Genomic DNA, 13047 nt, shown 5'->3' on the forward strand with positions numbered 1-13047 from the left:
CACACACAAAAGTAAATATTTGAATTGCTATATCTCTTATTTTTTGCAATCATTTTCTCAATTTCCTCCTGTTGTTAACTTTTAATTATGGGGATTTTAATCTGTAAATTTTATCTAGATTTCTACATCGTACAAACAGCCCTGAGTGTCAGGAGGAGGGTGACATAGAAATCAAATTAATAATAAATAAATAAATAAATGAATAAATGAATGAATGAATGTGTGAATGAATGAATGAACATAGAAACATAGAGACATAGAAACATAGAAACATAGAAACATAGAAACATAGAAACATAGAAACATAGAAACATAGAAACATAGAAACATAGAAACATAGAAACATAGAAACATAGAAACATAGAAACATAGAAACATAGAAACATAGAAACATAGAAACATAGAAACATAGAAACATAGAAACATAGAAACATAGAAACATAGAAACATAGAAACATTGAAACATAGAAACATAGAAACATAGAAGACTGACGGCAGAAAAAGACCTCATGGTCCATCTAGTCTGCCATTATACTATTTCCTGGATATATGTTTATGGATGGATGGATGGATCGATGGATGGATGGATGGATGGATGGATGGATGGATGGATGGATGGATGAATACATTTTGGTTGCCATGATATAAAAAACCCACGTCAAGAAGCTAAAAACAGTGCAGAGAAGAGCAACAAAGATGATCAGGGGCCTGGAGGCTAAAATATACGAAGAAGAGTTGCTGGAATTGGATAAGTCTAACTTAATAAAAAGAAGGACTAGGGATGAAGCAATGGATGGAAACTAATTCACTGTTTCTTGCCCTCAGGTATTTTGGAGAAGAACTTGACTCTCTCTTCTTTGTGGTGACCCCTGAGATATTGGAACACTGCTATCATGTCTCCCTTCTTGATAGGTTTTAGCCTCCAGGCTGCTAATCATCTTGGTTGCTCTTCTCTGATCTCTTTCTAGAGTCTCAACATTTTGTTTTTAACATCGTGGAGACCAAAACTGGATGCAATATTCCAAGGGTGGCCTTACCAAGGCCTTATGAAGTGGTGGATAAGGGCAGTGATGGGCTACCAGTATTATTACTACCACACTGTGGGCGTGGCTTATGCATTTTGTTTCAACATCTTTCAGTGCAAATTGAGTGCTCTGGGGTGGAGCTCCATTTTTGCTACCCCACTGCATTTCATCCCCGGTCTGGGCAGTAGCCCACCCCTGATTATCTACTATATAAAGTGTATTTATACACACACACACACATCTCTTCTAAAATTATACATATTCAACCTCATTTACGGCATTAGGAGAAACATACCCAGAGTCCAGAAGGGAAAAAAGAAAAAAAAATTGCTACCGGTACTGCGTATCTGACCATACCCCTAGGAGCCCATCACTGGATAAAGGTATTATGAAGTACAGTGATACCTTGTCTTACAAACCCCTTGTCATACAAACTTTTCGAGATACAAACCCAGGGTTTAAGATTTTTTTGCCTCTTCTTCCAAACTATTTTCACCTTACAAACCCAAGCCGCCGCCACTGGGATGCCCCGCCTCCGGACTTCTGTTGCCAGCGAAGCACCCGTTTTTGCACTGCTGGGATTTCCCTGAGGCTCCCCTCCATTGGAAACACCACCTCTGGACTTCTGTGTTTTTGCAATGCTGCAGGGGAATCCCAGCAGCGCAAAAATGGGCGCTTCGCTGGCAACGGAAGTCCGGAGGTGGGGTTTCCCAGCGAGGGGAGCCTCAGTGAAACCGCAGCATCACAAAAACATAGAAGTCTGGAGATGGGGTTTCAAGTTCTTCCATGTTTTTGCGATGCTGCAATTTCACTGAGGCTCCTCTCGCTGGAAACCCCACCTCCAGACTTCCGTTGCCAGCAAAGCACCCGTTTTTGCGCTGCTGGGATTTCCCTGCAGCATCACAAAAACACGGAGGTCCAGAGATGGGGTTTCCCATGGAGGGGAGCCTCAGAGAAATCCCAGCAGCGCAAAAACGGGCGCTTCGGCTGGCAAAAGGGGTGAGTCTTGAGCTTGCACGCATTAATCGCTTTTCCATTGATTCCTATGGGAAACATTGTTTCATCTTACAAACTTTTCACCAGAACCAATTAAGTTCATAAGACAAGGTATCACTGTATAGTCCGTACATCCTAAAATTGCCAAGGTAGAGAAATAATGGTCTAAACCAGGGCTCTCCAAATTTGGCAAAGCTGGCTGAGGAACTCTAGGAGTTGAAGTCCACAAGTCTTAAAGTTGCCAAGGTTGGAGACCCCTAGTCTAAAGTATCTGTGTCTATCACACTGCTAAGCTTCTAAGGGTATCTAAGGTTTTTTGAATGCTTGGAAGAGGGATTCTCATCCCCAGCAATTAAAGAGGCTTTTAACCTTGAAATAATCATTCTCTTGTTATTTTGGGAAGAGGGAGAAGTGGGGAGACAAGAAAGGAGACTGCCCTGGATTCCTTAAAAGAGGGATTAGATAAATATGCATGATTAATTATTAACTTTTTCTTCAGTGGATTAACCTTCCCCAAGGAAAGCCACCGGCTTTCAACTTAAGTGAATCAATCCAGACTTTATTAGTTTTATTGCAATCATGTCATAATTTGTATTTGTATTGGTATTTGTATTTATTGGATTTGTATGCCACCCCTCTCTGAAGACTCGGGATTGCTATTATTAACAGCAATAATAAAACAGCATACAAAAATAATCCAATACTAAAAACAATTAAAAACCCATTATTATAAAAAAACCAAACATACATACAGACATACCATGCATAAAATTGTAAAGGCCTAGGGGGAAAGAGTATCTCAATTCCCCCCATGCCTGGCGGCAGAGGTGGGTTTTTAGTAGCTTACGAAAGGCAAGGAGGGTGGGGGCAATTCTAATCTCTGGGGGGAGTTGGTTCCAGAGGGCCGGGGCCGCCACAGAGAAGGCTCTTCCCCTGGGTCCTGCCAAGCGGCATTGTTTAGTTGACAGGACCCGGAGAAGACCCACTTTGTGGGACCTAAGTGGTTGCTGGGATTCATGCAGCAGAAGGCGGTCCCGGAGATAATCTGGTCAGGTGCCATGAAGGACTTTATAGGTCATAACCAACACTTTGAATTGTGACCAGAAACGGATCGGCAACCAATGCAGACTGCGGAATGTTGGTGTAACATGGGCATATTTAGGGAAGCCCATGACTGCTCTCGCAGCTGCATTCTGCACGATCTGAAGTTTCTGAACACTTTTCAAAGGTGGCCCCATGTAGAGAGCGTTACTGTAGTCGAGCCTTGAGGTGATGAGGGCATGAGTGACTGTGAGCAGTGACTCCCGGTCCAAATAGGGTCGCAACTGGTGCACCAGGCGAACCTGGGCAAACGCCCCCCTCGCCACAGCCGAAAGATGTTTCTCTAATGTGAGCTGTGGATCGAGGAGGACGCCCAAGTTGCGAACCCTCTCTGAGGGCGTCAGTGATTCTCCCCCCAGAGTAATGCATGGACAGATGGAATTGTCCTTCTTGGGAGGCAAGAAAGGGCGAAAGAAAGGGTGGAAGAAAGGGTGGAAGAAATGGGTGAAAGAAAGAGAGAAAAATTGAGACTGAAGAGTGGCCTTCACAGAACACATGTATTTAATATTATTTACCAATAATACATTTATTAAACGGATCAAGTCAAAGATGCATTAGTTATGGTAATTAAGCAATTCGTTATTAATTAGCTGCATTAATTTATTCATGAATAACCCATTGAATAAATGAAACAAGTAAAAATAAACAGACACGTTTGCAAAACATGTGCCATTACTAAGAACATGACTTGGTGTGTTCAGTTTACTTTTAGCTTATTGTTTTCGCAGCTTTGTTTTCATAATACACATAAAATGGGTCAGTGGGTACATTTGGATAACATGCTGAGATTCCTTAGAAATCACTTTTTATTTTAAAGGCTTAGCATGTTGCATGAACTCAGCCTGTCAGATTAGTTCAGCGACAGTGCAAATCCAGAAAAAATGCATTCCTTCCCTAATCAAGTTAATCCAATTTGGTTTAGTTTATTACAGGAAGGCCCTAACTGTTGTGGTTAGCTCTGGCCCAGCTCCTGCCCCAAGGACTGTGGATGTGGGGGAGACATCCACATGCTGCAGGCCTGTTTTGCCCCCGGTGGAATCTGCTGATGAAGGCTCCTCTGACCAAGAAGACATGAGTGACAGGGAGGAGGAGAGTGTGGCAGACAGCTCAGAAGGAGATCAATTATCTAGTTCCTCCTTGGATTCGGAACAAGAGTTAATGATACAGCCATGCATGGGGAGAGCGATGCATAGGCAACAACAACTGAGAGATTATTATCAAAGAAAATGAGGCCACCTGTGGTTGGGTGGGGCTGTGGTCATGAGTGAGGCTGCTATAAATAGCAGGCTGTGGGTTTGGCCATTGTGGAGGATTAATTTATCGTTGTGTTTCGTGACTGCATTACTGACTTTGACTTTTTGTGTGCTGATTTTTCCCTACTTTGAAACTAAACCAGGGCAAAGTGTGTTTCACTTTGTGAAAGAAGAAGGACTGTGAATTGCCTCACAGCTGCAAGCTAAGTATCACAGTAATTTACGAAAGACAAGGAGTGTGGGGGCAGTTCTAATCTCCGGGGGGAGTTGATTCTAGAGGGCCAGGGCTGCCACATTGTTTGGTCGACGGGACCCGGAGAAGGCCAACTCTGTGGGACCTTATCGGTCGCTGGGATTTGTGCGGTAGCAGGTGGTTCCAGAGGTACTCTGGTCCAATGCCATGCATGGCTTTAAAGGTCATAACCAACACCAACTTCAGCACCAGCTTGAGACACTTTTTTTCCAGTACTGATTTAACTTTGAACAGTCACTAAATAGCAATAGCAATTAGACTTATATGCCACATCGTAGTGATTTACAGCCTTCTCTAAGCGCTTTAGAGAGTTAGCTTATTCCCCCCGCCAGTGTTCCCTCTAATTTTTTGGGGGGGTGGGCGGAAAAGTATAGTGTCTGAGCAGCAGTCCCTTTGGGACTGGGCGGCACAGAAATAATAAATAAATAAACAAACAAACAAACAAAAAACCCACCCTGTTTTGCCTCAGAGAATTTCAAAATAAAATACTGTACTGTGTGTCTATAACAGTGAGCTCATAATAGGGCAACTCTATCAATATCAAAATGCCACTTAAATAGTTGAGCTAGTTTCAAACTAGATTTTGATTTTCTTTCTCTCTTCCTTACTCCCATTCTTTTTCTTTCTCTTTTCCTTCCTCTCTTTTTTCTATCTGTTTCTCTCTCTCCCTCTCTTCCTCTCTCTCTCCTTCCCTCTCACTCTTTGCCTCTCGGCTTCTGGGCAGGTTTGGAAAACTCTGAGTTGATGATGATTTTTAAGTGAGCGATTGCTCACTGCTCAGCTTAGAGGGAACTATGCCCCCCGCCCCTGGCAAACTGGGTCCTCATTTTACCCACCTTGGAAGGATGGAAGGCTGAGTCAACCTTCAGCTGGTCAGGATCAAACTGTTGGCGTTCAGCAGTCAGAAGAATTAGCCTGAATTACCACATTTTAACCCCTGCATGCTTTTGAAACTCAAACTATCTGTATTGTCTGAATCCAGAATACTTTTTTTTTAAAAAAAGAACAATGCCATTGTTTCTTTCCACCAGTGAAGGGCTACAAATTTTTTTACTACCACACTGTGGGCATGGCTTATTTTGTAGGGGTGGCTTGCCAACCATGTGACCAGGTGGGAGTGGCTTGAAGATCATGTGACCAGGGGGTGGCTTAAAGGTCATGTGACTGGCTTAAAGGTGGCCAACTTGACGTCACTCACATCAAGGGTTAGGATTACAGTGCCTGGCCTCTCCTTGCTTCAAAGAGATACAATTTCCCTCTCTATTTACTATTACTGAATATCCAAAATATACTCTTTAATTCTATGTATATATGCCATATGTGTACATACATATTACACACAGGCCCACAAAAATATACATTATCTACTATGCACAGCTCTTCTAAAATTATACACACTCAACCTCATTTATTGCGATAGGAAAAACACACCCAGAGCCCAGAAGGGGAAAAAAGAAAAAAAAATCAATTTTTTTCTACTGGTTCTGCGAACCTACCCGTAGGAGCTCATCACTGCTTTCTATCCAACGCATTGTGGCTTGTAAAGTCTGGCGTATCCTGGTTTATGGCCGAGCACAATCTGTCAACTAAGCCTGTGCTAAACCATTATTAAGTTTGTGTAATAAGTAAAAGGCCGAGCTGAACTTTGCTATATATTTTCCGGAAGAGGGAAGGAGAGGCAGGATTAAATTCCAGTTTTCTGAAACGTTTCCAACTCGGGAGGACTTAAATTTCTAAATTAGGAGCAATTCTGTTTTCTTCCTTTATATTGGGGAAACAGCTCCCCCCTCCCAACACCCTCCTCCTGCCCTCCGTATGAAAAATGATTCCCTGAGTTGAATTCACATAACATGTGAAACTCGCATAAAACAGAGCTGGGGAAGTTTTGCAGTTCGGTGTTTTGTTCAGGTTAAAATATATTAAAGTATATTAACGCCCCGAGTCTATGGAGAGGGGCGGCATACAAATCTAATTAATAATAATAATAATAATAATAATAATAATAATAATAATAATAATAATAATATTTATCAGGGCACAGCCTACCCTGTTTCCTCGAAAATAAGACAGCGTCTTATATTAATTTTTGCTCCCAAAAATGTGCTACGTCTTATTTTCAGGGGATGTATTATTATTTTTTCAATGAAGAAGAATTCACAGTTATTGCTGAACAAGAAAAATGAACATTTATTATATACTGTACAGCAGTTGTCATCACAAACCAGCATAACCAGACAAACTCTGAATCCTATCAAGAATTTCTTACTACTTCCGTATCATTATTTCCATGTACAACAATTATGCTTTCTTCCAATATATGTTATATATGTTCTGTTTGGGAATGCCTGCGAATGCCTGCGAAACCAAACGTCTCCTACGTCTTACTTACGGGGGATGCCTTATATGCTGCAATGTCCTGCCTGTCAATGACTACTTCAGCTTCAACCACAACAACACAAGAGCACACAACATATTTAAACTTAATATATTATATTATATTAATTTTTGCTTCCAAAGACGTCCTGTGTCTTATTTTCCAGGGATGTCTAATGTTTTTTCAATGAAGAAGAATTCACATTTATTGCTGAACAACAACAAAAAGTATAAGGGCAGACTAGATGGACCAGGAGGTCTTTTTCTGCCATCAATCTTCTATGTTTCTATGTTTCTATGGAAGTGTCCTCGATTACCTTCATGTGTATTATTGTGTATTGGACTAACTAACTAACTAACTAACTAACTAAGTAACTAACTGGCTGGCTGGCTGGCTGGCTGGCTGGCTGGCTAACTAACTAACTAACTAACTAACTAACTAACTAACTAAACAAACAAACAAACAAACAAACAAACAAACAGCTGTTAAGTCGAGAAGTGTGTGTGTGTGTGTGTGTGTAAGGGGGTTCAGCGTGTTGTGTGAACTAGACCCTCTCCCGCACACGCTCGGTAGAGGACGGAGCCACCGAGTTTAGCCGAACCCCTCAGGCCGCTTGGGGAGAAAAAGCGCGGCGGCCCGTCCGCCAAGCCTCCTCCGGCCCGTCCTGCCGCCGCTTCTGCCACCCCGGCCGGCTCCGGCGGGAGCAGAGGCGGAGCCGCGGGGCGGGCCGGGACCTCCCTCCGGCCTACTCCGGCCAGCCAGTCCCGTCCCGCCTCTCCCCTCCCCTCCCCTCCCCGCCCGGGGGCGTGAGGCGGCTGAGGCGAGCGAGGAGTCCCGGCCGGAGGGAGGGAAGCGCCGGCTGAGGGACCGGCTGGCCCGCGAGCGGAGGAGCAGCCGGACCTGAGCGGCCAGGATGGCGGCGGACGGGGGCCTGGAGCAGCGGGCGCTGCAGTACGAGCAGACTTTGGTGAGTGGCCCTCGGCGGGGCGGGAAAGGAGAGAGGGTTCCTGAACATCTGCAGAGCGCCCATCCCTCGCTCCCCTCGCGCTCCAGCTGGAAGAACCCAGGCGGAGCCGTTTCGCGGTGGGGAAGGGGATTTTTAGGGTTTATAAACCGGCCGAGAGGGAGGCAGGAAAAGAGGGGGGTGGGGAGCAGGCGGCCTCTGAGCATGGGGAGAGTGCTTTGGGCTTTTGCAAACAGCGCTGGGCTCTGCCGAATTCAGTCCAGGAGTTAGTTTAGTTATTCAGTCAGTCAGTCAGTCAGTCAGTCTGTCTGTCCCTCTCCCTCCCTCTCTCTCTCTCTCCTATCTATCTATCCATCCATCTCCTATCTATCTTCTATCTATCTTTCTATCTTTCTATCTTTCTATCTTTCTATCTTTCTATCTTTCTATCTATCTATCTATCTATCTATCTATCTATCTATCTATGTCTGTCTGTCTGTCTGTCTATCTTCTATCATCTATTTATCTGTCTGTCTGTCTATCATCTAGCTATCAATCAATCAATCAATCTATCTATCTATCTATCTATCTATCTATCTATCTATCTATCTATGTCTGTCTGTCTATCTAATCATCTACTTATCTGTCTGTCTGTCTGTCTGTCTATCTGTCTATCTGTCTGTCCGTCTGTCTATCTTCTATCATCTATTTATCTGTCTGTCTGTCTGTCTATCATCTATCTATCATCTATCTATCTATCTATCTATCTATCTATCTATCTATATCTATCTATCTATCTATCTATCTATCTATCTTCTATCTATCTTCTACCTACCTACCTACCTACCTACCTATCTATCTATCTATCTATCTATCTATCTTCTACCTATCTTCTACCTACCTACCTATCTTCTACCTACCTACCTACCTATCTACTATCTACCTACCTACCTACCTATCTTCTATCTATCTATCTACCTACCTACCTACCTACCTACCTATCTTCTACCTACCAATCTACCTATCTATCTTCTATCTATCTATCTATCTATCTATCTATCTATCTATCTATCTATCTATCTATCTATCTAGAAATCTGATTAATAAATAAATGAATAATAAATAAATCAATTGTCACTTGGCAGCAAGAAGGGACCCTGTCATCCCGTATTTCCCAGCCCCCGTAGCCTCAAAACCCATTTTTCATCCATCTCAATCGATGATCGAGCTGAAAGGGGTCTTCGAAGTTTTCTAGTCCAACCCACCCTTCTCAAGCGGGAGAACCTATATCATTTGAGACAAGTGCCTGTCCCTCAATTCCCACGCTCTTCATCTGGAAGAACCCAGCTGGAGCTGTTTCACGAGAGGGAGCCAGGAAAAGAGGAAACAAAGCAGGCAGCCTCTGAGCATGTGAAGAGTGCTTTGGGTTTTGCAAATAGTGGTGCGCTCTGCCGAGCTCAGTCCAGGAGTTTAGTTAGTTAGTTAGTTAGTTTGTTTATTTATTTGTCATACAAATATAGTATTGTATTGTAGTATGTTTAACATAATATAAGTGTAAAGTAGAGATAGAAAAGATAAAAATACATTAGGACAGGACCGGTAGGCACAAAGGTGCACTTATGCACACCTCTCATTTAGTTAGTTGGTTAGGTAGTTTATCTGTCTGTCTACACTGCTCAAAAAAACATTAAAGGGGACACTTAAACAACACAATATAGCTCCAAGTAAATCAAAATTCTGTGAGATCAAACTGTCCATTTAGGAAGCAACACTGATTTGACAATCAATTTCACATGCTGTTGTGCAAATGCAATATTCAATGAGAATATGTCATTCATTCAGATCTAGGACGTGTTATTTGAGCGTTCCCTTTATATTTTTGAGCAGTATATTTATTTATTTGTCCATCAAGCATAGGATAGTAGTTTATATAAACATAACATAGAAGGTAATCATGATAAAATAAGACAATAGGACAACGGTGCGCTTATGCACACCCCTTACAGACCACTTAGAAATGGGGAGAGGTCGACTGTAGACAATCTTAGGTTGAAGATTTTGGGGGTTTGGGGAAGAAACCACAGAGTCAGGTAGTGAATTCCGGGCGTTGACCACTCTGTTGCTGAAGTCGTCTTTTCTGCAGTCGAGTTTGGAGCAGTTTACATTGAGTTTGAATCTATTAGGTGCTCATGTGTTGTTGCAGTTGAAAGCGAAGTACTCATTAGCAGGACTTCAACACTGCTTCTCAATACTTTTAAGCAAGAGTTTTTCTGGGCCTGGGTGTGTGTGTGTGAGGGTGGTGTGTGTGAATTTATTATTTATTTATTTATCTATCTATCTATCTATCTATCTATCTATCTATCTATCTATCTATCTATCTATCTATCTATATCAGTCGGTCAGATTTCTATGCCACCCTGAGTCCCAGGAGAAGGACAACATAGAAATCTGATTAATAAATAAATAAGAAATAAATTATTGCTGTTGCCAGCAAAAAGGGTGCCTTTTATCCTGGGTTTCCCAGCCCCTCTCGCCTTGAGCCCGTTTTTCATCCCTCTCAATCGATCGATCGAAATAGATCTGGAAGGGGCCTTCAAGGTCTTCTATTAGTTCAACCCATTCTTCTCCAGTGGAAGAACCTATATCATTTCAGACCAGTGTCTGTCCGGTCTCTTCTTAACAATTTCCTTCCAGTGATGAAGCACCCACAAACGTCTGAAGGCAACCTCAGAAAACTTTCTTGTGAAAGTTTTACAGCTAGCTTGATTTTTTTGTTTTGGGGTGATTTTTTTCTCCACTTTAGACTTATATACCGCTTCATAGTGCTTTACAGCCCTCTTTAAGCAGTTTACAGAGAGTTAATAATAATAATAAATTTATTGTCATTGTCAAAAACAACGAATTGTCCTTGGCAACGAACGTCGTGTGACACCCAGAGACCAGTCCCACCATACATAAAATCAGAATAGGTAAATTTAAAAATAGAATTAAAAATAGAATAAAAAATAGAATAGATGTCCCACCCACTACAAATTCCCCACCCTGAACCACTCAAACATTTGAGGGTTGAGGGAGATTATGATCCCGCTATATAGAGCGCTGTTGAGACCACATTTGGAATACTGTGTTCAGTTCTGGAGACCTCACCTACAAAAAGATATTGACAAAATTGAACGGGTCCAAAGACGGACTACAAGAATGATGGAAGGCCTTAAGCATAAAACGTATCAGGAAAGACTTCATGAACTCAATCTGTAGAGTCTGGAGGACAGAATGAAAAAGGGGGACATGATCGAAACATTTAAATATATTAAAGGGTTAAATAAGGTCCAGGAGGGAAGTGTTTTTAATAGGAAAGTGAACACAAGAGCAAGGGGACACAATCTGAAGTTAGTTGGGGGAAAGATCAAAAGCAACATGAGAAAATATTATTTTACTGAAAGAGTAGTAGATCCTTGGAACAAACTTCCAGCAGAAGTGGTAGATAAATCCACAGTAACTGAATTTAAACATGCCTGGGATAAACATAGATCCATTGTAAGATAAAATACAGGAAATAGTATAAGGGCAGACTAGATGGACCATGAGGTCTTTTTCTGCCGTCAGACTTCTATGTTTCTATGTTTCTATCTACATGACAAACCGAGTAATATTGTCCAACAGTTCACTGATGGTGACCCTTTAGTTCGTTGTTAAGTGTAAGTACAGCCCTGGGATAAAAACTATTCAGGAAACGTGTGGTCCGAGTTCTAGTTGTTCTATATCTTCTGCCAGAAGGCAACAGTTCAAAGAGATTGTAAGCAGGATGAGAAGAGAAGTTAGCATATTGCCCCCAACAATCTGGGTCCTCATTTTACCGACCTCGGAAGGATGTAAGGCTGAGTCAACCTTGAGCCTCCTGAGATTTGATCTGCCAAACTGCTGGCAGCCAGTGATCAGCAGAAATAGCTGGCAGTACTGCACTCTAACCATTGCACCACCGAGGCTCCTAATTGCTAGGGCAAATCTGGATTCACCCCTTTCAGACTTTATTGCCATTGCAGGCTGTCACCAGAGCGGTAGAAGACTCAACAGGTGCACTGAAGGCCTTTGTAGCTTCACCTGTTGGACAAGCCAGCAGTTTTGGTTAACTGAGCGGTGGACATATGGACAGAGTTTTGGCTTTCCCAGATACCAAAAGCAGGATGCTAGGCTCTATGTGGGCGCTGCTTGTTGCAATGGGATTTGGCCAAGCAAAAGGAGAATGGGAAAAATATTTTGGGGTGCAGCACAAGTGGGTTTTCTTAATCTGAGTGAAAGTGTTGAACCAGGATCAGGGTGACCCTAGTTTGATCCATCTTTAACCACAGAAGAATCTTTGGATGGCTGTTTATTTTGGGGGAAGTTTATTTTATTTTATTTATTTATTAAATTTGTATGCCGCCCCTCTCCGAAGACTTGGGGCGGCTCACAACAGTTATGTGATGCAATAGTCTGTTGCTTTGAGCTCCTGAACAAAATGGGAGAGTGGGGTATAAATCTAATTCACAAAGAAACAAATTTTGTGGACTTCCAGAAGCATAGAATTCAACCTGCCAGAATTCCCAGCAATAACCATAGAAACATAGAAGATTGACGGCAGAAAAAGACCCCATGGTCCATCTAGTCTGCCCTTATACTATTTCCTGTATTTTGTCTTAGGATGCATCTGTGTTTATCCCAGGCATGTTTAAATTCAGTGGCTGTGGATTTACCAACCAGGTCTGCTGGAAGTTTGTTCCAAGCATCTACTACTCTTTCAGTCAAATAATATTTTGTCACGTTACTTCTGATCTTTCCCCCAACTAACCTCAGATTGTGCCCTCTTATTCTTGGGCTTACTTTCCTATTAAAAACACTTCTCTCCTGAACCTTATTTAACCATTTAACATATTTAAATGTTTTGATCCTGTCCCCCCCTTTCCCTCCTGTCCTCCAGACTATACAGGTAGAGTTCAATAAAGCGTATAGATTGAGTTCATTAAGTCATAACCATATAATAATAATAATTAATAATTTATTAGATTTGTATGCCACCCCTCTCCGAAGACTCGGGGCGGCTCACAACAATAATAAAAACAATG

The 13047-nt window shown here is 42.2% G+C and overlaps 1 protein-coding gene across 1 annotated transcript in view; it reads left to right on the forward strand.

Annotated features, from left to right (window-relative positions):
* The first annotated feature begins 7817 nt into the window (after window positions 1-7817).
* The window catches only part of CLCN2 (chloride voltage-gated channel 2), a 129784-nt gene continuing 124554 nt past the window's right edge, over window positions 7818-13047 (forward strand). Inside the window, 1 exon segment of the mRNA XM_070753740.1 lies at window positions 7818-7969. Within this exon segment, the coding sequence (XP_070609841.1) occupies window positions 7916-7969 (54 nt within the window). The 5' untranslated portion in view covers window positions 7818-7915.

Source organism: Erythrolamprus reginae, chromosome 5 (assembly GCF_031021105.1).
Source record: "Erythrolamprus reginae isolate rEryReg1 chromosome 5, rEryReg1.hap1, whole genome shotgun sequence".
In the NCBI taxonomy this organism is placed as follows: Eukaryota; Metazoa; Chordata; class Lepidosauria; order Squamata; family Dipsadidae; genus Erythrolamprus; species Erythrolamprus reginae.